The sequence below is a fragment of the Physeter macrocephalus genome, chromosome 11 (assembly GCF_002837175.3).
Source record: "Physeter macrocephalus isolate SW-GA chromosome 11, ASM283717v5, whole genome shotgun sequence".
In the NCBI taxonomy this organism is placed as follows: domain Eukaryota; kingdom Metazoa; phylum Chordata; class Mammalia; order Artiodactyla; family Physeteridae; genus Physeter; species Physeter macrocephalus.
In genome coordinates this window covers 174,635,424-174,658,819 of record NC_041224.1, presented here as the reverse complement: position 1 = coordinate 174,658,819, position 23,396 = coordinate 174,635,424, and the positions used below count along the sequence as shown (strand labels likewise).

At 37.9% G+C, this 23,396-nt stretch overlaps 1 protein-coding gene across 4 annotated transcripts in view; it reads right to left on the bottom strand.

Annotated features, from left to right (window-relative positions):
• Nucleotides 1-23,396, bottom strand: part of VRK1 (VRK serine/threonine kinase 1) — a 78,273-nt gene that overhangs the window by 36,613 nt on the left and 18,264 nt on the right. For all 4 annotated transcript variants that reach the window (XM_024131066.1, XM_024131067.3, XM_024131068.2 and 1 more), the window contains 2 exons: nucleotides 8,346-8,510; nucleotides 3,570-3,625 (listed from right to left, as the gene is read on the bottom strand). In XM_024131066.1, coding sequence (XP_023986834.1) covers nucleotides 3,570-3,625; nucleotides 8,346-8,505 — 216 coding nt within the window. In that variant the 5' untranslated portion in view covers nucleotides 8,506-8,510. Of the gene's footprint in view, nucleotides 1-3,569; nucleotides 3,626-8,345; nucleotides 8,511-23,396 lie in introns of those variants that run through there.

The window sequence follows — 23,396 nt, the reverse complement described above, 5'->3', positions numbered from 1 at the left end:
GCGCGTCCGGAGTCTGTGCTCCGCAACGGGAGAGGCCGCAACAGAGGGAGGCCCACGTACCAAAAAAAAAAAAAAAAAAAAAAAACTTAAAATCCAGTTAGGGAGATAAAATAAACACATAAACTAAAACAAGTAGTGGCCTGAAAGGATATTAGCAAGTGAAATTGTAAAATAAGTGGAAATAGAATGAGTGCTACAGAGGTTTAAAGGAGTTCAGAAAAGACAGGTATTAGGGAAGAAACAAGCAAACAGCAGTCACTAAACGGTCCCTTAGAGAGGAAAGAAAAAGTCAACATTGTTTTGTTTATGGCATTCTTCCAGGATCACAGACAAACCACAACTTTGAAAATGTTACTGAAATAGTAAATGCAAAAGAGAAATCAACTGAATATTTATCATTGTCCTAATTGCAAAGAGAAGGAGTAATATAGGCTAAAGGAAACAACTAAATTAGGAGACGGGAGACACAGAGTACTGAACTAGGGTTGGTAACAAATGGTTTTAAACTTAGAAATATAAAGTAATTTGCTACCTTAAGCAGTTAGGAAATACTTGTTTCTACCCATTCTCTTTCATAACTCTGTAAGTGAAAAAGATTGTAGAAGTAAAGCTACATACATTGAATAACAAATAAAACACTTAGGATTACTCATAATGAAGAAGAATATCGTCATTCTAAAATAGAACACAATTTAAAGAAGCTCAGGTTATACAGAAGAAAAAAGACATGGTGACACAGCAGCCCCACCTATGAGACTCGGCTCAGGCACACGCTCCTTCCGCGACACAGAAGCGACTGTGCAGGGGAAGGAGCTGCCGCGCGGTCAGAGGGAACTGCGTTTTCTGAACCTCATGAGGGTGAGAAGTCATAAGGGGACTTGCCTTCTCCTCACAATGGACACTATTTAAAGATCCTAAAAAGAAACTAATCTTACCCATAGATTTTAATATTTTAATCTGTCATATCAAAGACAAATGCAGATAATATTCCATGCAAATTCCATGCAAATGACCCAATTTAATAGTAAGAACTTTTGTTCCTCTGATATAGCAGCAAACTAAATATTTCAAAAGGAATGTTATTCACTACTTCACGAAAAGGCATGAAGAAAAGTGAAATAGCAGGGGAAACAAACCAATAACCCGCCCCCAAAGTTACCAGCGTTACTTCTACGTACAGGCATGTGGAATAGCTGGCATCCAATTAGCCCTCCTACTGTGTAAACAAATACAAAAATTGGACAAAATATAGGAAATTACTATTCTCGTACATTAGACAAAATAGGCAGTATAGGACTGTGACTTCTAAAGACAGGAAACAAGCAAAGTGAGCCCCATGACAGGACACTTAGGATGCTGTGTGGCCAGAAGGGGAGACCAAACCCAGTGCACCAACAACCCTGACACCAACACCAATGAGATGAGAAACGTTTTAATCTTCAGAATATTAGAAAAAAACTAAAGACCAATATCCCTCATGAACAAAAAATAAAAATCCTTAACAAAATATTAGCAAATCAATGCCAGCATTATGTAAAAAGCATAATACATCATAACTAAGTGGAGTGTATGTTAAGAATACAAAGTTAGTTCACCGCTCAGCTATCAATCAATATAACTGCCACATTAACAGAACAAAGGAAGAACATCCTATGATCCATCTCAGTAGATGCAGAAAAAGTATTCAGAAAGTAGACAGGCAAACTACAAACTGGGAGAAAAGATTTACAACATATATATCTAAGAAAGAACTTGTATCCAGAACAACTCTCTTACTACCAAATTATAAAAAGCAAAACAACCTAGTTATTAAAAAAAAGGGGGGGGGGGGGCGTGTTGACCACAGAAGACTGAAGAGGCACTCCACAAAGGAAAATATATGAATGGCCAATAAGCATGATGAAAAAGTGCTCAAAATCAGTCATTAAGTAAATATAAACTAAAACTATGAGACACTACTATACTCCTGATATCATGGCTAAAACAAACACACCCGACAGCTCCAAGTGTTGAAGGGGGACAGGGAGCAGCCAGACTCTCATACATAAAATGGTAAAAACCACTTTGGAAATCTGTCTGGTACTTCTTATAAATTTATAAGGTATTGATCCAAGAAAAACAAAAATACTTGTACAAGAATGTTTATAGAAGCTCTATTCGTAACAGCCAAAAACTGGAAACAACCCACATGTCCATCAACAAGAGATGGAAAACAAACTCTAGCATGGCTATGATATGATATTACTGAGCAGTAGAAGTGACCAAGCAATGGGAATGCCAACAATATAAATGAGCCTTCAAACACTATGTTGAATGTAAGTAATCAGAGACAAAACAGTAATGTACTGTATAAATGCCATTTATATGACATTCTAGAACAGGAGTAACTAATCCACAGCAAAAAAAAAAAAAAACATAAAAAACCTCAGACAAATGGTTTCCTCCAAGGGTGTGGGAAATTAGGGGTTTGACCAGAAAAAGACAAAAGTAATATTTTGGGGATGATGGAAATGCTCTCTATTTTAATAGGGGTTGGGGTATACAGGTATATGCATTTGTCAAAAGTATTCAAATTGTGTTTATTTATTTCCTTGTGAAAACTATGCCTGACTAAAAAGTTGGTGAAAACAATCAATAAAACAATTCAGGTCCAAAAGAGTTATTAACTCATAAGAGATCAAATATATTCTTTTTTAAAAAGAGAGTAAAATAAAACAAATCAAACCAAAAGACCTTGGGGTGATTCTAATTTGAAAATCTGTAGCCTTTAGGAAAATAAAGCAGGGTGAGGGGACTTATGTGGTAATTTGCCCAAATAACAGACCCTGTTACCTCCTCTATTTAACAAAAACATGTTCTTCACATGTATTAAAGAACTTTGAAAGAGGGGACTTACAAATGTTGGCAAGCAAAAAGATGCATACTAACAAAAAAATAGTAGTTAAAATGCCGTTTAGTGCACCAATATATAAATTGACCTGGCTATTCAGAGTATGCCTACGTTACACAGGATACTGTCTACCTTCACTCGTTACAAACTAATTTCAACGTCAGTATAGCAAAAAGAAGTTTCAAAGTGACTACAAATAAATAATTTCATTTACTAAAATGCAAGGGGAGGAAAGATAATTGGAAATAAAAAGAAAAAATTGACCAAATGTAAGTTCAGAAGCAAATGCAAGATAAAACACAATAAAATTTCATTAAAGTAGTACAGTCTTGCAGGATATAAATATAAAAAGCATCTCATCTGTTGTAAATATAGCTGAAATAAAAAGAATGAGCTGAATATTTTTATTCCACATCTGCAAACCTCCAGGCTTTCATTCAATTTTTCCACAGATACTGGTGCCACTCTAACTCAGAAGAGAGGGGAGAGAATTTTTGAACTCAAATTATTTAAAACTATAAAGCTACTTTTGTGTCTCATTTAATATTTATGAAACATTACTAAAAATGTAGTACCTTATGGTTTAATTAATTCTAGTTATCAAAAAGAATATTTTACAAAATAAATACTACAACTAAATCAACAGAAAAGAAAACAATCAGCTGCAATATTTCCTTACCACTTTTACAACACAGGGTGCATCGCTGCCCACCGATTTTGAAGAATTCGTATCAGCTGTTTGAAAAAGTGACATATGTAATATCAGAACAAGAAGTAGCATTATTATAAATAGCCTATTACTAACCCTTTATTAGTATTTAGATCTGTGTATCTATAACCTCTTAATAGAATAAATTTCAGTTCTCAAATATGTGTCTCAGGATATCATTACTGTATATTTCATCAATTTTAAAACTTTTTTTCACGATTTAACATGTCTGAAATTGGAAGGCATCTTAAAATTGCTATCTTCAACATGATCATCAATTAAGTATGAAAAAACTGAGTTAAAGATTTCTTTAATTCAAAAGTACTCATGGCCTTTGATATGCTAATATATGCTGTGAATTCCCAAAAGGATGATAACTGATACCATTTCTTAAATTTAACAAACTAGGGAATCCTTTTAAGAAGGAGCATTAGGAAGGTAAGAAAAGAGGGAGCTAAAGCTCTAAAAAACATTCGTTTGGTAGAAAAAATTTCATCAAGATCAACAGTTCAGGATACTGGCACGAGAACTTTGAACTGCCATCCAGACTAATTTTAATGTGGTATCATTTTACTTCACGCAAATAAAGAAGCACAGTTGCCCTGAAATGCTGAATTAGGAATATAAGGTTGCCCATATTCATTAAACACATATTTTTTACCAGATACCTACTACATGCCAGTTTCTAGGAAATGGATTTAGCAGTGAACAGGAAAAAACAATCTCTACTCTTATGAAACTAACATTTCAGTGGTAGGACACAGACAACAATTAAAATATAAAGTATGTTTGATGGGAATAAGTGCTAGAGAGGAAAAATTAAGCAGGAAAGGAAGGCAGAGAATGTTGCAAGTTAGTAAGAGAAACCTCACTGACAGGGTGTCATTGACCAGCACAAAGGCCCTGATGTAGTTGGAGAAGAGTAAGTGAGGTGGAAAGTAACAGGGGTCAGATCCGAAAAGCAGCAGAGAACAAACAAGTACGATGAACTTGATAGGTGACCTAAAGCTGTTGCTATGAATGAGATGGCGAGCCACTGGAAGGTTTTGAGAGAGGAATGGTAAGCTCAGACTTTGATTTTCTAAAGAATTCTCCGGGCGGCTTTGTGGAGAATGGAGGGTGGAGGGCAAGGGCAGAAGCGGGTAGACCAGTTAGGCTACTACAATACTCTGGGTGAGAAACGGTGGTGGCTTGAACCAGAGTGGTAGCAGACAAGGCGGTGATAAGTGGTCAGATTGTGGATGTATTTTTAAAGAAGAGCCAACAAGATTTGCTCATGAATTAGTTATAGAGGATAAGAGGGGAAAAAAGAGATAAGGATGACTCCAAGTTTTTGGCCTGAGCAACTGGAAAGAAAAAGTTGCTACTTATTAAGACAGAGAAAATTGCAGGAGGAGCTGGTGCTTTGGGGTGTCTTAAGTTTGAGATGCTTATTAAACATCCAAGTTCAGGTGTTAAATAGGTAGCTGACATACAAGTCTTGAGTTCAGAAAAGTGGTCCAAGTTGGAGAAAGAAATTTGAGAGTCATCAAGATAGAAATGCTATTCATTTAAAGCCATGAAAATGGAAGAGCCCCTAGGGAATGAGTGCAGACAGAGAAAAGAAGAAATCCTAGGACTGAGCCCTAAGGCATTCTCACATTAGAAGCTGAAGAGATGAAGAGGGACAGGCAAAGGAAACCAAGAAACCACCAATCAGCTGGGAAGCAGCAGTATGTGAAAAGGCTGAAGCTAAAATACTTCAGACTACAGAAGGAACACCAAGTCATAAAAATGGCTAAATGGGCAAATGAATAAGTCTGAGCTCCTTAAGGAACAGCCCCAAGGAACACATCACTTAGATACTGAATTAATAATAAAGCAAGGTTAAATTTTTTAAAATCAGCATTTAGTGCACAAAATATTAAAATAAGTATAGCATCCCAATAATACTGCACAATTCGAATGAGGAAAGGGGGAAAAGGGAAGTTCAATCATTCATTCAAACAACACATACTGCAAAATATGCCAGGCACTAGGACAACAATAAGAAGAAGAACTGTCTCACTGCCAAGGAGGACATGTTTATTCTGGAAGAAAGAAAAGTAATTTCAGGGCAGCATGGAAAGTACTATGAAAGGGTTAACAGAGGGGCATTATACACAGATAGCACCTGCCCTAAGCTCAGCTTTGGAAAGATGAAGCAAAAGAAGAATCACACACAAAGATCAAGAGGCAAAGAGCAGCATGATAGTCAAAGAACAGATTTTGAGGAAATAAAAGGGATGAAGAGAAAAGTTACATAGGGACCAAACTACATGAAGGATCTGGTATGCCATTCTCAAAGTTTGATACTTTATCCTAAGGGCACTGGGGAGCCATTAAAGAAGTTTAAATAGACTAGATCACTCAAGCCACAGCGTGAACAATACGATGCAAGGGGGCAAGGCTGAGCAGAGAAAATTCACAGCCCTAGTGAGAATCCAGACAAGACATGAAAATCACCTGCACTAAGGCAGTATCAGCAAAGACAGAGAGAAATCAATGGATCTGAGAAGTCAGACAGTTAAAGCAACAGGACCAGATGAAGTACCAGGAATATGAGCGAAGCAATACTTGAGAATGCCTTCCCAGTCTGGCTTGAGGGGTGTCATTCGTTCAGATACTCCTCTCCTGATCATAAGAGAATCACGAGATGAAAGAGGATGACATAAATTTTAGACATGCCTGTGGGTCATCCAAATAGAGATTCCTTATAGGCCACTCACTGGCTATGGGCTTGGACTCAGGGGATCACGTCCTTAGCTACAGATAAAAGATCTGGAAATCAGCAGTAAAGAGACAGTAACAGAAGCCAAGAGACTCGATGAGATCACTCGGAGAGTCTAAACAGAAGGAAAAGTGAGCCAAGGAAGGAAAGCTGGAGAACACAGAAGTACTTACAAAGATGACTCAGCATATCCAGAGAGGTAGGAGAAAAACAGAGGTGAAAGTATGTTATCATGAAAGACAATGGAAGCAAGTTTTATGTGAAAGAAAGATAAACAGTATCAAATGCTGCAGAAAGTATCTAAACAAAATTCAGAAGCAACCTTTTAGCAGAAAATTATCATTAGAAATTGCTGATGATCTTGAATATGGCTGTTATGGTGCCAGTGGGCACAGAGAGATAAAGTGGAGGCAGCAGTATTAAAGCAAATCCCTTCTCCAGGTTGATCGATCCAGTTTTTAAAAAGCAAAGTTCTGTCACAGAAATTTGTCAAACCATTAGATTTAAAAAATATTATTAGGTGGCACTTTCTGATGATAAATACAAACACAAATAAAACAGCTAGCACACACGCAAAGCAAGTTGCAAATTTGCCAAAGGTTACAAAAGCAAACTAACTAATACAAAATGAAGAATTTACTTGCTTTAAGACAAGTTCCCATCCCTAATATAGGATGTCTTAAGTCCACACATTCTGTGGTAGGGAGCGCTTATATAATCTGCCATCTCTAAATCACAAGGTCAAAAATATATACCTGGCTAATATAGCCCTAACCTTTCATGATCTATGAGGGCTTTCGGCTTAAGTCAGATAGCCTAGTTCACTGGAATGGGTTTGGTTCCAAACAGCTAAAGAATCAACCACCATTTCCCCAAAGACAGGTGCCAGTAACCTAGAGAGATTATAAAATACAGAAAAGCGCTGGTTTTTAAACTATGTTTCATGAACATACCTCTAGAGACTGCGGCTAACCAACTACAGCCCATTGGTCCCGGTTGAGTCAGACACCTCTTTAGTAAGAGCTGCTGCTCCTTCATCTGTGTCAGTGGTTCTCAAACTTTCCCAGGCATTTGAATCCCCTGGAGGGCTTGTTCAATCACATTTCCTACAGGTGGGGATTTGTAGGTCTGGGGTGGGACCCGAAAATGTACAGTTCTAATAAGTTTTCACATGATGCTAATCTAGTATTAATATTAGTATTCTGAGTTAAGATGTTGCTTGAAAATACAAAAGCGTTCACTGCTGAAAATAAAATTTTGTAAACCGCATGGCAGAAATCAAATAATTAAATCAAGATTAGAGGTGGAGTAAGAACATACAACGGAAAAGTTAGAAAGAAATATCAAAAGCAATCGTGAAATGCACTGTATCACTACTAATATTCCTGGTGAAGCAGACAGCTTTAGAGGTAATCATGTAAAATATTTTTTAAATCAACCAATTAGTTAACTTACAGAATCCCAGGGTTCCACAATGGGTCCCCCCAGATTTCAGGGTAAGTATGCTAATTATATAGCACATTTCAGGCCTAATATGCAACTTCTAGGTCATTCTCCTAAATTCCACTACGATGACTATTGGGGTTGTATAAAAAGAAAAGGTAAATCCATACCTATTAAAGATCTGAAAATCTCCAAATTAAACCAAAACAACGGGAATACATCCTAATTGGGTGGAGGTGGGGAAAGAAAGGTATTTCTTTGGGTCTTTGGGTCTCAAAGGAGATTAATATTATATAGAATATCTTAAAAATCGAAAGCCATATGCTCACTAATGACAATATTACAGATATTTTATCCTGTTTCTACTGTGATTAAATCAACTGTCTTCTCCACTCCCGGGTCAGAGATGAATTTTTGCCCAATTATACAATATTACGTTGACTGTAGATTATTAGAAACATCCTGTAAAAGTCTGCAATTAAGAAACTATCAATATTTTGATAACAAAGCATATACATCTTCGGACTGACAATTAGAAGTAGTCATATACTTACCAAGATATATACAACCAAAGCCACCTTGGCCAATGGGTGATCCTAGTTTCCATTCCTTTTTGGTCATGTCAGTGATTATCTCCCCGGCTGCAAAATGTTCTGCAAGACGTCTCTTTGCAGGGCCCTGTCTTCCAGCTTGAGCTGCTTTTACACGAGGCATTTTCACTATAAAACAAAACAAAGCAACTTTCAAGATTATAATCCTAGAAGTGCTGAGAACCTTTTCACTGAGGAAAGCTTCTGTGCAACAAAGATGCTATTCAAATTCCTACTTACTCCAAAACTTAAATAAAGGACATCTGTTAATTCTAATTTATAAGTGCTCAATCCTTTTGATTATCTATTAACTTAGGAGAGGAAGGAATAAATAAAATGATCCATGCAATTACTTTCACGAAAATATGTAAAGTTCCAGTGGTATAATTATATCATCTATGACTAAAAATGCTACTTAGCAGCAACAACAACAAAAGCACTGCTCTATGAAGCTGAGGGGGAAAGGTACATCCAATGAGAATGCACACGCTATACAAATGCAACGAGGAGTTTACAAAGGTCAATGTTGATGGGATAAGAACACAGTAGACGTTGAGAACACAAGACCGTTAACATGAGAGGAAAGGGAAACAGTATTTATGGCAAGATAGTAGATGCTTTACACATAGGCTTCCATCCATCCTCACAACTCCATGAAGATTACACTATCATCCCCATTTTACAGATGACGAAACTAAGGCTCAGCAAAGTTAAGCAACCTGTCCAAGGTCATATGCCTACTAAGTGGCCAAACAATAGAAACCTGCACTGAGGAGTCCCTGGCTCCAAAGCCTCACCAACATGACCCACAATTACAAAAGTCACCATAACGAAGGAGTGACCAGGAGAAATTACGGCTGTTTAGTCAGTTGGGTTCACAGAAAAGGCAAAGCTGGTGATATCCAGCATTTGTATGTTTCCCTTCTCACCAACTGTCCTTTTGGAGATGAATTCCTATCTACTTTACTTACTAACAGACAAGCTTAGCATAGCATTCATGGAGAGCAGTGTTTTACTGCAAAAAGAGCACAGGACTATAATGAAAAGACCTAGATTCGAGTGTAGGTATGAGGCCAGTTTGGGGTGATCTTGATCAAGTCACCTCTCTCTGGGCTTTAAGTGCCCTTAGACATAACTTACTTCACTGAGTGAAGGAAGGGTGGGTCAGGAATGGTGACCAGCAAGGCTAGCAAGCTGTAGAGTTAAGGGCCAAGTTCTTGGGCAAGGGTATGAACTCAGTGGCCCAGAAAAAAAGGAAGTAACTCACTTAAGACTGAAGAAAAGAAAGCATGAACCAGACTGTGTGTGTGTGTGTGTGTGTGTGTGGTGTGTGTGATTTCAAACTCTCAGATTAATCTATTTTAATCTATTAATTGAAAAAGATTTAAAACAAATAGTTTTTAGGATCCTATAGTTCCCTAAAACTGTATGAGAGATACAGTAAAGAGGGCGATAAGAGTTGTAAGGTAGTCTGCAACATCTGGAATGGCTATTCAGCTGAAAGATGTCTGTTAAGATCCGACAATTTACATAAGTAGTTTGGTTTTGAGCCTAGATATTCTACATACATACATACTACATTAGATTGGAAATTTGTTTAGCAAATATCCACCCATATCACTCCACATACACAAACTCCATCTATGCAAATGCTCTTTATTAATTTATTGGGGATTTTTAAATTGAACTTTTCCTACAGAATACTGATGCATCTTCATTGTCTAAATCTTCTCTAAGTTAACAAAAGAATCTTCACAATGAATGTGTCCATTCTTTCTTCATATCAACTAATTCTCTTAATATGTTTGTAATCATTATAAAACTTTCCTGAATGGAATTTCAGTTGTAACCATGACAGCCCAGACTCAAAACACCAAAAAAGGTGACTTTTAAAGCTACAGTAGATTGAGTAAAAGAAACAACTAAACCACACAGTTACTTCCAAATACTAAAATGAATGCCTTCTAAATTTTATCCAGCTTTATCAAATCATCAGAGTAATCTCCTATTTGATGATTTCCTTATTGTAAGAAGGAACTGTCTTCCTTATTAAGACAGTTTAAATGCTTTAATTCAAGACTTTCCTGAACTTAAAAAAAAAAAAGTGAAACCCCAAAGTGAAAGATCACACCACATACTAATCAACCCAGAATGACCAACACTAAGACACAGCCTAGTCTAGTAAAATTACTGAACTTAATAGTAAAAGAAAATATTCTTTGTGCATGCAGGTCAAAAAAAGACAGTTTTTAAGGAAAGTGAAATCATATTGTCATCACTTTGACAGCAACATTTTATGTCAGAAAAAAAAAAAGGAAGTAACATATTTAAGACTCAAGGAAAGAAAACCTGAACCACAGAGTCTATACTCAGTTAAATCTCAAATCTGAAGACTTCAAAGTGTTATCAACATGGAAATGGGAAAAGGGAATAAGAATCTACTAGAGAACAAGCCTCAGATATCTAAAATGACTAAAGAAAACTCACTGTAAGAACTGACACTGAGCAGTAAATAGATACTTATTTGTAGAAATGAGTTTCAACAAGGGTTATAAAGGAGAGGCTAGAATAGATAATGGGTATATGTTCCGACAATGTGGACATAGTACAATCGCAAAAAATGGGAAAACATGCAAAAAAAATCAACTTTCCAGTAATCATATTGTGGTGGTACTTAGTTTTGTTAACTACAGCTATTGTGGTCACAGATGTGGAATAACGCAAATGAATAATTATGTGATGTTTTAATTCTATCATCACTGTGTCCTTAAAAATCAGGACTCAAATATGGAAGAAAAAGGATGCAGCTGAAAGAAGAGGCAGGATTATATTTGGAAGTATTTTTTTAATTCAGAAGGTACTTTATCTTTTACAGAAAGAATATATATACATACACACACACACCTTTGTATTTCCTAGCCCCATTCACACACAAAAAGCTTAGAAACAATAAACAACCCAGTAGCAATGAGCATCCCTAGTACACAAAAGGTATTCCTGAAACACCATTTCCTGTTAAAAGAAACCAGGTTCCTTGAAGAAATGACTGATTCCAGGTCTGGAGCTGGAAATGTACAAGATAAACCTGGAACACCTCATCATTTCTAGATGTCAAGGAAGCTATCAGAAACTACTAGATTTATGTCAAATATGTCTAAGGAGTCAACTTGAAAGATGTTCCCACTACCAAAGATGAGCCAATCTGAGTCAATAAATATAACCATAATGGACTGAAACACACAAAATGGGTAAATCCAAGAGTTCATAACAGTAAGAAAACTTAAGTGGTCACCTCTAGAGGATAACAGGAAACCACTCCATTTTGAAAACCGGTAAATAAAGGGAAAGAATCCACCATCTATCGTTTCTTTCTTACATGAATTGTACCACTAGGTAACCAAACAGAAGATGAAGAGAAATTTCTCCTTATAGAAAAATTTCAGCTAATAATTAAATAAGAATGGTTTTAGCTTAACACTAATTCCACCTCCTAATGCGTTAACGGATCCAGACATTGAGCAATGATAGCTACTAACATCAAAATATGAGATATCCAGACATTATATGCCTCCTGATAAAAAAAACACGCCACTACCCATAAAGTAATCCTGCAAAATAAGAAATAAAAAATAAACGGACCCTGAAACTGATTTAGCCTATCAATTCACAGGATATGAAGGGAACAGAAGAATATGATAAACTGTAACACAGGAATGCAATCAGCAAAATCCTAACTGTGGGAAGCCCTACAGCGCATATAACACCATTTCTTCAACAAATAAAGGGGAAAAAAGAAGAGATGAGGGAGAAGAAAACTAGATTTAAAAAGACTTAAAACAACATAGCTAACAAACTCTGGCAAATCTAAACCACAGTGTTTAGGGATGCACATTTGAGTAAAGAAAAGAAAACGATTACCATAAAAGCTAGAACTTACTTTGGGGGAGCATAAGAAAGTTGTGATTAGGATGGGGCACATGGTGGGCTCAGCAATATCTCTTGACATACGTGGTGGTTATAAAAGTACCTTCTAATTCATTCGGTCTATATTTGCTTAATAAGATTTTCTGTATTGTGAAATATTTTATGGTTTTTAAACATTAAAAAATTACTGCTCCTATAATTAACAATCCCCAAAGGATCAAAATTGGAAATCTTTTCATACTCCATGAGCTTGTCCAATCACACACATCCAAAAAAAAGAGAAAGAAAGAAAAGTCTCCAAAGTAAAATCTGTACTTCATTTCCTGTGAACTATTAGTAGTCTTTTGCTTTTTTATTTATAGGCACTTCTTATATATTCTATATATATTAAAGAAATCAGCTCTTTACATTGCAAATACTTTTTCCAATTTATCTTTTAATACTGTGTATTTTTAGCTTTTGGGTTTTATGTCATCCTTAGAAAGACCCCTCCCAGTCAAATTTCTTTTTTCAAACATCTCCATGTTTTCCTTTAGTTATTTTACGGTTTCATAAAATTTCTTGGTAAATTTTTTATCTGTCTACACTTATATTGGTATAAGATATGAGGTCGGAATCCAGCTTTTTTTTCCCTTTTAGTCAGCCTTCCACACACATTAGGGAGATCCACAAGTGTTTGAGGAACTTAAATATATCAAACCAACCCAAGTAAACTAAGTACAGAAGAAGTTCATATAAACTTGTACAATGTAGGTCCTAGATTACGTTTCTTTGGAATGGAATGGAATGTTGGTTTAGTAATTACTATTTGAAACTAACTTTATGCTTGGGTGAAAACTTCCCTCACACTTCTATCTACTCCACATGAATGTGAAGAAGTCATTGAAATATACTCTGCTGCTCTGGTAAAAAGGGGCCGCTACGACACAAAATTTTCTTTAAAATGCCCCTAAATGAAACTCCCTTCCTCCCTTTCCACAAGTGGCTTCTTGTGGAAAAAAGATGCAGAGGCCTCCCTTCTGCCAGCCCTACAATCTTAGGCTGGCCACAGATAACCGACAGCCAAGTCAGTGCTCAGAGGCTGGCTTCTGCTGGATGCAAGGGGGTGGCAATGGCAGTGCATTAATAAATAAGCATTTGGTCAATAACTCATCTTTTAAAATGTAGAGAGACATAAAAGACTTAAGCAAATGCAGCTGGAACACCACATAGTTATGCAGGGCAATTTAACATGATAACCACCCTTTAAAAAAACATACTACCTGACTAAGGTTATGATTCTTAGAGTGTGCTGCTGGATTCTATTTACTAATATTTTACTTAGGAACAAAATTGATATTCATAAGTAAGACAGACTGGTCCGTAGTTTTCTTTTTTCTAACATATTTATTTGTTTTGATATCAATATTATGCTCACTTCATAAAAACACTTTTGAAGTTTTTCTTCTCTTACCACAATATAAAGAGTTTAAACAGCACTTGAATTACCTATTCCTTACAAGTTGTGAAGATCTCAACTCTGAAAGCTGACAATACTGAGTGCGTTGGTAAGGATGTGGAGCAAATGGAGCTCTCATACATGGGCCAATGTTTCAGCCATTCTGAAAATCTGTTTTGCAGTAGCTGCCACCTGACCCAACAATTCCTCTTCTATGTATATACCTGAGAGAAATGAAAACATGTCCACCAAAAGGATAACAGCAGCTTTACTCAAAATAGCGAAACACTGGAAACCCACATGTCCATCAACAGGAAAATGGACGTAATAAAATAGATGAACCTCCCAGTGCTATGTTGAAAAAAGGAAGCCAGACACAAGACGAGACACTCACGATTCCACTGCACTAATATGTGACGACAGAAGTCAAATAGCAGAAACCACTGGGGGGAGGAAATGACTGAGTTGGAAGAAGAAGGTTTCTGGGGATCTGGTCATGTTCCATACCCCAGTCTGGGTGATATCTAAACTGTATGTTCACGTCATTAAAATTCATCAAGTTATACACTTATGATTTATTCCATTCTATTTTTTCAGTTATGTAAAATTAACACAGTAACTTACACAAACCTTAAGTGTTGTAACAGGGTCCAATCGGGAGAAAAAAGAATGCCCAAGTAAACAAGAACACTTAACATAAAAAACTATTAATTTCTAAAAGGTGGTTGACTATTCAAAGGGGTAAAAGAGAACTCTAAGGAATCGAAAAGGCAGGGAGCAGATACTATCTACAAGGTTAAGGGAGAGAACACAGAAATGAACTCTTCACTGGAAAGGCTGTGGCTACAGCCCACCGGGTGGCAGGGTGGCAGAGTTTTCTAGGGTGCCAGCTGGTCCACAGGAATCCACCCGCTGGGGTCCTGGTGGAAGCAAGATCCTGCCTACCAGGGTACTAAAGAAAAGTCACAGAGAGTAAGCACGCTGGCATCCATACCTTAAGAGAGAGAGAGAGAAAAAAAAAAGCACACTACAACAGCAAGAGAAGCCCCTTCCCCACTGCCTGGCAGTGTCTGTCCCTCACCCTCTACTGACTAACCACTAACCTAACCTTGTGCTGGAGAGGAAAACATTTTTACAGGGTCTAGGTTCAAGTATCACCAACAGAGCAAAAAAAAGTGTATTTGGAGTTGAGAAGCAATAAATTGATAACCTGCACAAATGTATACACAGGTTGACAAACGTTTGCACATGCATACACACCTGAGCACCAACCACCCTGATCAAGACACAGAACACTTCATCATGCCATCAAGTGTCCTAGGGCCCTTTTCTGCCAACACCCATTCCTGTTCTTCCCAACAAAGGCCACTGGATGCGCCCCTCGGGGTGGGCCACTTCCTTTGGAGAACCCTACTCTGCCAGTTTTGTCTGAGATGGGTCTCAGACCTGAGAGGGCCACCTTCCAGCATCCTCCCACAACCCTATCTGACCTTCACTGCACTTGGCAGCCCCTCTTATTTTCTGGTTCAGAGTAAAGGAAGCCTCCGAGTTTCAGAGAATATGAAATCGATGTGTCTCAAATCTCCTTGCTCCTTTTCAGAGGATTTCTGAGAAGAAGAAAGGAGAATTATTTAAAACCAGAAGTCCGTGCTCAAAAACTGTAATAAATAACATGACCATAAACATTTACCTCAGTAAAGAACTTAAAATACTCATTGGAATTAAACAACTGCTTTAGTACATTATAGGTTTCTCCTAATAATGAAACCAATACCTACATTAAAGTTTCTATTAAAGAATAAAATGGAGGGCACAAACCTCTACCAAATTACATCTTTCTGCATAATTTCTGCCCACCTGGAGCAAAGCAGGTTATGACGGCCAAGCCAACAGAGAGATTTCAAAGAAAAGAAAGTTTACCGTCACTGACCATTACATAAACTGACCACTTCCTTTCCCACTGATATTAAATGAAATTCAGATGCAAGTGAAAAGCACATGAGAATGCAAACCAACACTGCCCTTTACTGAAATCACTTGCTGGTGTATCCCACATTAGCATATTCACCAAAATTTAATTGTAAACAGAGTAATTATGGTACTGAAGTTATTAAATACACAAAGCAAGCTTGGAACTATACATATTCAAATAGAATTTCAGTGGCAGATCAACTTTTATATCTGAAACAATACCCTAATTAATAGTCAGCTCTGGTAATAAAATGGTCCTCTGTTTTTCAGATAACATTCCAAAAAAAGTTCTGCTGTGAATATTAAAAGTTTTGTGAAAAGAGTCTTAAAATTCCAATAGCTATATTTATCACAATATGGTACTGTATTTAGACAACTGGCATTTTCCAAGTCCTGGATTCAAGTTTGGAATATTTTTTTTAATCTTCTGCTGAGGAGAGAAAAAAGCTTGAATGAATCAAACAACGCCACTTACACTTAATGAGCTCTATGAATTCATCATACCCGAACTGGGAAATTACAATGCTGTATAAATCCTGTCACATGCTGGATGACGAGTCATAAATTTTCCCTAAAACAGGTATGCATGTAAGTTACTTTGAGGGGGTCATATATTTTTATGAAATTTTCTTTAAAGTCATAAGCTTCTCCGATGTTTTAAAACAGCAGAGAGACACAGTGATTCAAGGATAATTTTCACCATGCCATTAACATGGTACCAGCATATTCTCAGCTCCACTCTTTGTAGTAGAAAGCACTTTCTCACCCTCCCCTACCTACACTTGGTGAAATCTTTTCCATAGGCAAAGATCTAGCTCTTCTTTTTTTTTTTTTTAACATCTTTATTGGAGTATAATTGCTTTACAATGGTGTGTTAGTTTCTGCTTTATAACAAAATGAATCAGTTATACATATACATATGTCCCCATATCTCTTCCCTCTTGCAACTCCCTCCCCCCCACCCTCCCTATCCCAGCCCCCTAGGTGGTCACAAAGCACCCAGCTGATCTCCCTGTGCTAGGCAGCTGCTTCCCCCCCAAAAAAGGTCATGAAGAACCTAGGGGCAAGACGGGAATAAAGACGCAGACCTACTAGAGAATGGACTTGAGGACACGGGGAGAGGGAAGGGTAAGCTGGGACAAAGTGAGAGAGTGGCACGGACATGTATACACTACCAAATGTAAGATCTAGCTCTTCTGCAGTCCGATATGACCTCTGAAGCTTCAGCACTGTTCTTACCTCTTATTGCATTTGATAAATGTTCCCTGTAAGTTTATGAGCTCACCAGGTGAGAGAGCTGTCTTACAATACCCTGCACTTGGTAGGATTTCAATAAACGCGTAAAATTATACAGTAGAAAAGGTTAAGTTTCTTTGCCTCAAGTACCTGACATCTAACTTTATCCTTAACATATAATGCCATTCCTTTTAAAAGTCCAGCAATTGAAATCCATGCTGAACCCTATTTATTCTCCTCAAAACTGTAACTCCCCCTCCTAACTCATAACTCAACAGATGACCTCATCTGCTGGTTTAGAGAAAAAAGCCACAAACTTCAAGTGGGAATTCTTTTTATCTTTCCGAGACTCAAACCTACAAACCACTTGCACCCACTTCAGGCCTAACTTTACATCCATCCTCTCCTCCTCCTGTGATCACAATTTAGGGAAGCCCTCCTCCTCCATCAAACATCAGCTCCTTCTTCACCTGCATCCCATCCCCTCCAACGTCCTGACATAAACTATTTATTAACCCCTCCGTCAAATATTCAACATCTCCCTCAACTAGATCCTTCCCATCAGCTTTTAAATATGCTCATGGCTTGCCCATTGGGAAAAAAAAAATGTTTTTTAATCCCCCTCCACTATCATCCTAACTTTCTTCTCCCTTTCAGTACCAAACCTGTACTTATGAACGCCTCCTTTCTCCTCACTCTCCCCACAACTCACTCCAAACCCGATGACCCGACGAATCATCTCATTTGCTCCGCTCATTACCCAGCAGCGCTCAACACTGTTGTTAATTCTTTCTTTCTTGAAACATTCTCTTCCTTTTGCTTTCACAATACAACACTCTACTGGTTTTCACTCTACTGTTTCCGGCCACTCACAGTCTAGGTATTTTGGGAGACACGACAGTGAGTAACAGCTCATTCTTTCAAGGATTTTGTTCCACTTTTTGATGTATAGTTTTCCAGGATTGTATCATGCTAAAAAAGCAGACCATCATACACGGTCTTACACCAAATACATCAAAATACAAATTCTATAAGAATAAATTACATAAAAGAAAAACATGCCATTAGATAAAATTAAGACCTCTGGAAATAAAATTAATAGCTTTAAAATTAAGATGGAGGCATATACAGAAAATATAATTCACTGATATGAATATTCCTTTAAGCCAACAGATCTGAAAAGAGTTGATAGTGTCGAAGAGATATCTGCACACCCATGTTTAGAGCAGCACTACTCACAACCACCTAAATGTGGAGGCGGCCTAGGTGTCCGCCCAGGTGAATGGATAAACAAAATGTGGTACAGGTGTACAACACAGTATTATGCAGCCTTAAAAAGGAAGGAAATTCTGACTCATGTTATAACATGGAGGTACAAATACAAGTGGTATTATTTCAAAGATTGTTCTTATACATGCTAATTACATGAATCTACTTGTTTTCACAGCAGTAAATAAAGGTTAACTGTGAATTATGTGAACTTATGAAGAAGAGTAATGATTTGTTCATTCACTCACTCAGCAAACGTTTATTAATAATCTGCCACAGGCCAAGCACTTGTTCTAGGCACCTGCTATACTTCAAAGAACAAAATAAAGGTCCTACCTTTTGACACTTACATTCTAGAAGAAAGAGACAGATAATAAAAGCTAACATAATGGGTAAGTTTTAGAGAATGGGTAATATTTTAGAGAATGTAGATGCTATGTTTCAAAAAAGAAGAAAGTAGAGCAGGTTGGGGGGAGGGGATAGAGGACGGGGAGTGCAAGGTGGCCGGGGGCAGCGTGCAGTATTAACGGACAGGTCATGGTCAGCCCCACTGAGGAGGTGAGATCTGAGCAAAGACGGGAAGGAGGCCACGTGAGTATCTGGGGCAGATACCCCAGGCAGAGGGATGAGTGGTGCACAGACCCTAAGTCAGGAGCGTGCCCCGCAACCAGGGAAGAGTAAGGATGCCAGTGTGACGGGTGTGGACTGAGCAAGGGGAAAGAAGGAGAAGTCAGAGAGGGAACACGGGAGCAAGAGATCAAGTGGAGCCCCGGGAGCCCCCGTAAGGACTCTGACTTCAGCAAAAGGGTACATAATATTTGGGGCGGGTTTATGCTTCCATTTCAATTCGCAGCCCTTCAAATCAATCAAAATCAAGTCAAAATGAAAATCAGACTCTGAACACTCAAGAAGAACTCTCCCACTGACCAATTTCTCACCAAAATTTTTACTTTTTTTTTATATTTCTGGCTAACGTGTATTATTCCATCCTCAAAATCCATTTCATCTGTAGGCTAAACTTGATATCATGATTACCAAAATCTTAAGTGCCACTGTCACTAAAGACACCTCAAGGTAGGAATGGTTTTATAATGGATCAACTTCCATTTCTCAAAAGTACAGGATAGGACTAGGCCCTATTCTCCCTTTAACTTAAACTAAGTTATTTGGTAGTGCTACTAGAGTAGATGGTTGCAACTTTTTGACAAAAAATATAGAACTTTTACCATTCTATGCCTCCTTTTAAATTTCAAATAAAAATAAAACTCAATCCCACAGAATTCTATATTATTACAATTCATAGTGTCTGCTTCATTAATTCATTTACTCAACAGATATTTATTGAGCACACACTCTGTGCCAGGAACTGTCTAGAAGATGGGAATAAAGCAGTGAACAAATCAGACAAAAATCTCGGCCCTCGCTGAGCTAATATTTTGTTTAGGAGAGACAGATAATTTTCTTCAAAATTAAAACATGAGCTACGTCCAATGGTAATAAGTGCTAAAGGAAAAAAATAATAAAGCAGGGACAAGGGTGGGGGGGCAGAGATGAAACCGAAAAGATGATCTGGTAAAGCCTCACAAGAAAGTGACATTTAAGCAAAGACCTGTACATGAAGTGAGTGAACTCAGCCATGCAGTAATCTAGAGGAAGAGCACCCCACACCCAGGGAGCAGCAAGTGCAAAGGCCTAAGGCCAGGACATGCCCAGCCTGTCCCAGCAGCAGCACGGTGGCTGGTGCATCTGGCAGAGAATGAGCCCAGGGAGAGCACTAGCTGGTGTCAGAGACATAAAAGGGCAAGGTGCGGCCATCACGTCCAACATGCAGGCCCCTGTAAGGACACTGACTTTGAATCTAAGTGAGATGGGAAATCATGGGAAGGTGCGGAGCAGAGAAGTGGCATGCTCTGACTTAGGTTTTCAAAGGATCACTCTGGCTGATGCATCAAACAGACTGGAAGTGGGCAAGGCAGAAACAGCTACCAGTTTTTACAATGGTGTTGCTACTAGAATAACCGCTGACTGCATTCATCCTTACTGAAGAGTAAGGATGTCAATTTTTTACAAACTGAACTGATTTTAAGCCACTAAAGAGAGGGGTACAGAAGAACATAAGAGGTTTTTTAAAACGTTTTTTAACTTTACACAAGCTACCCACCCCCAGAAAAACAAGTCTACGGTGCCAAGTAGAAACAATCAATATTAGTGACAGATGGTCTAGGAAACATGCTAATCATCTCATATTCTAGATTTTCTAAGTTCTATCTTTACGGCAATTTAGTTCACCAGGAAATTAAACATTTGAACTCATTTATTCCAAAGGCATTTATAAAACACCTCCAGAATATGTGCTGGAAACTGTGCTAGGGACTGGAAATATAAACACAAATAAAATGCAACCTTTGGTTTCAAGAAGCTGCACTTAGCTTCATGCAAAAACACCATCACACAGTTACGATTTAATATTATACCATCAGCTTCAAATAAGGATCAATAAAAAGCCCTCCAGGTAAAGAATGTTTCTGAATCCTTTGATAAAACTATTTATTAAAGACAGTGGGCAGTTGTATACATCAACTCTATTAGTTTCAGGGTGGGGAAAAAAGTGCCTCTTCCAGTGATGCAAGTTTTTAAGATATTAAGAGCTATGAAACTCCTGTTTCCCCTTTTTCAGTGAGTGCCTGGAAGTTCAGAGCAAAAGTATAAACTCCATTACAAAACTACCCACTGTCAGAGGCAGTAATTCTCAATCCTGGCTATACATCATGGTTACCAGTGGAACTCTGAAACAGTAAAGGCCCGGCTCCACAAGAGCCCCAGCATCTTCTATTTTAATCCTGCACAGGGGGTTGTGATGCACAGACTGGACCACTGGTCTAGAGATAGTCATCCCTCAGTATCCTCAGGGGACTGGTTCCTGGACCCCCTGGGATACCAAAATCCACTCAAGTCCCTTATATAAAATGGCATAGTATTTGCATATATTCTACGCACATCCTTCCATATACTTTAAATCCGATCTAGATTACTTATAATACCTAACACAATGTAAATGCTACGTAAATAATTGTCCATGTGGCAAATACAAGTTTTGCTTTTTGGAATTTTCTGGAAATTTTTTCTCAAGTATTTTTGATCTGCAGTTAGCTGAATTCACAGTTGATTGAACCTGTGGATGCAGAACCCACAGATATAGAGGCCAACTGTATTCTGGTACATCTTCCTTTCTTCATTAAGTCATTCATTTTCAATGTAAGGGCTCTATTACATACAACTCTATTGTATTAGAGGATTTTAGAAGTTGGGTAAAAAATATAAAATAGTGAATGAACGATTCAGAAGGAGCCCCCCAAAAAACACCCTTTTCCCATCCCATCATATCCCAGGTCAAAAACATTTATTCATATTTCAAACTTATTTGAAATTAAGAAGTAATTACAGGGCTTCCCTGGTGGCACAGTGATTAAGAATCCGCCTGCCAAGGCAGGGGACATGGGTTCGAGCCCTGGTCCGGGAAGATCCCACTTGCCGCGGAGCAACGAAGTCCGTGCGCAACAACTACTGACCCTGCGCTCTAGAGCCTGAGAGCCACAACTACTGAGCCCGTGTGCCACAACTACTGAAGCCCGCGTGCCTAGAGCCCGTGCTCTGCAACAAGAAGCCACTGCAATGAGAAGCCCACGCACCGCAACGAACAGTAGCCCCCGCTCACCGCAACTAGAGAAAAGCCTGCGCGCAGCAATGAAGACCCAACGCAGCCAAAAATAAATAAATTAAATAAATATTTTAAAAAGAAGTAATTACATATTTTGCTGTAAATGGCTTCCTGCCAATCTACAGTAAGTCAAAGAATAAAATCAAATGGGAGATAATCAGTCAATAAAGAACTTCATCACCTCTTTTGCTAAATTACGTTGTGAACAATTTGAAAGCAATACATCTAAGGACAGTCCTCTTACAAATGAGCCAGCTAATCAGAAGTTGATTAATGCATTGGATTAATGCTAAGAAATCATATGAAAAATAAAATACAGACTCTTGAGTTTATATAGCCACTTCGCAACAATACACAGGGTCTTCTTCATATATTTACTTCATTTTGTCCCCACAAATCCTACAGTTGAGACAGAACTATAAGGATGACCACAGGAATAAAAGTAGAGTCACTACCAATACCATTTAACACAAACAACTGAGACACAGGAAGGTTAACTCTGAGTTCTGTTAGGGACACCCCATCCGTCCCCTGGTTTCACTCAGAGAACCAGGCATATCCACAAAAGTATGAAAAGCATTCACAGCTGTATGGTACCCTTAGTAACACTAACAAAATAAGAGTCAAATGTAACACAACAAACCATGAGAATTTAGAAGTGAACCTCCAGAGATAATGATCCCATCAATTCATAGATTTATTTCCGAAAAACATTAAGCTAAACTCAAACTGTGATACAATCTTTAGAAGCAATTGTCACACTAGTCATGTTTTCACACCTAAGCTGGAAAGAACTAGGTGAAGACTTGAACTTCTAACTTGGAAAAATAAAGTAGGTATCTTCACAGGAGAAAAATTTCTTCCTAGTCAGACTTTTTAAACTTGTATTAAAAAAATGATTAACATTAGATTATAAAAAGTTTTGGTATAGTGAATAATATGTTTAAAATACAGTATCAAATGTACTTCTTCAACTTTTATTTCCTTTAAATGATTTCCAAAAGTTCTAAAAGAGGAAGACTAACTGCAGAATTAATTTTTAACTGAGAACACGTAGTATGGAACAATTTCAAACACAATCCCAAGATACCTCACTGCCACCACTTCCTCCCAAAAAGGAACGATTTCATGAAGCTTTTGCTGTGCACTTCTGACTTTTGATGCAGTGATTAAAAGATCTATCCATGGAGTCCTAACAGGTCTCCACGAACCAACCATAAAGAAGACACTACAGTAATATTTAGAAAACTTCCTGCTTTGCCCAGGCAAAGGCATCAAATCTAAGAGAAGAACAAGCTTGAAGATGCCGACCTCAAAGGGAGGTGGGTGCCTGGCTCCTTGACCCATAAGCCCTACAAAAAGAGCTGAAAAGGAACGCGTTTTTTTTTTTTTTTTTTTTTTTTTTTTTTTTTTTTGCCGTACGCGGGCCTCTCACTGCTGTGGCCTCTCCCGTTGCGGA